The sequence below is a fragment of the Colletotrichum spaethianum genome (assembly GCF_022836535.1).
Source record: "Colletotrichum spaethianum MAFF 239500 DNA, contig02, whole genome shotgun sequence".
Classification (NCBI taxonomy): Eukaryota; Fungi; Ascomycota; class Sordariomycetes; order Glomerellales; family Glomerellaceae; genus Colletotrichum; species Colletotrichum spaethianum.
The window spans coordinates 1,122,798-1,123,995 of NW_026054772.1; the positions used below are offsets into that span (position 1 = coordinate 1,122,798).

The following is a 1,198-nucleotide window of genomic DNA, read 5'->3' on the forward strand; positions in this document are numbered from 1 at the left end:
GATGAGGTGATGGACCGGTAGATGTTATTGGACACAAGGTTTGGGACAGTCAGAACATATCAAAGCGTCTAGAAGTCACGAACTGAGAGTCAGATTTGTTAGGAGGGTGAGGGAAACTAAGTGTCATTATCAGTCTGGACAGATTGTTGACGCAACTATGCATTAGGAAAACGCTTCCACCAAAGCCTCCCTTCAGCCGATTGGGGAGACGTAACACGTCCGTATCTTTTCTCTAGACTCATTCCCCGCAAAATCGGCTGCCTTTGAGGAAGGGTTCTCCACTTGACAGTCCCGAGATGAATCGGAGACCTTGTCCGGATGAGGAAACTTTACCCTATCGGCCTATCTATCGCATCAAGAGTCTGATCAATTCATGAGCAAAATTGCGGGATTGAAACCGAACCTTGTTCCTATACGTCTTGTTTCTCATTACCTGAATGTTGTCTTGAGCATGGCCAAAAGAGGTATTCTTAGACAGCTCTTCCTTGTCATGCCCTCTATATATACCAGGCTCTGTAAGTTAGATGTTGCTCATTCATTAGCACAAAAAATCATTCTACAACAAGAAGCTATCGATATTTTACGTCCAATCCATTATTTTGAAACCCAAGCCTTTTACTTCACCATGGCTGCCTTCCAACACTACGCAAAAGCCCAATCAGCTTTCCAAATCCCCCTCCTCGCCGGCGACAATGCCTACCTCGGCGATGTCTTCTCTAGCGATGAAGCGAATCCCGAGAAGCCCATCTCATCTGGGTTATTCCGCCTTAAGAAGGGCGAGCCCCTCACATACACATACAAGTACGACGAGATGAAGATAATTCTGGAGGGCGACTACACGATATCCGATGAGACTGGCCAGAAGGTCGAGGCCAAGCCTGGCGACGTTTTCTATTTCCCGAAAGGCTCGACGATTACCTTTACGACAACCGACTACGGTCTAGCCTTTTACGTCGGTCAACGGAAGAAGAGCGATTTTTAATTGTTTATTGCGCAGCTTGACGCCTCAATGCTTTCAGTATATACTGGTGGCATCTTCGCAACTGTGCAACTTGGAATGCCATGAAGAAGTAGTAATCGCGGCCACTTGTAGCAATCTACATATAGTTATGACGTATCAAAATTCAATCTATCATGCCGTACCTACCACTAAATAGGTCCCTGTAATTGTTCCAACTTCCCTAATCCTCCCAGAATC

At 45.9% G+C, this 1,198-nt stretch overlaps 1 protein-coding gene across 1 annotated transcript; it reads left to right on the forward strand.

Moving 5' to 3' along the window:
• Positions 1–625: 625 nt before the first annotated feature.
• Positions 626–982, forward strand: ColSpa_01184 (ethanolamine utilization protein EutQ; the record flags this gene model as incomplete). Its single annotated transcript, XM_049267396.1, has 1 exon — positions 626–982. One exon carries the CDS (start codon positions 626–628, stop codon positions 980–982), a length of 357 nt encoding a protein of 118 aa, XP_049123353.1.
• Between the last annotated feature and the right edge of the window lie 216 nt (positions 983–1,198).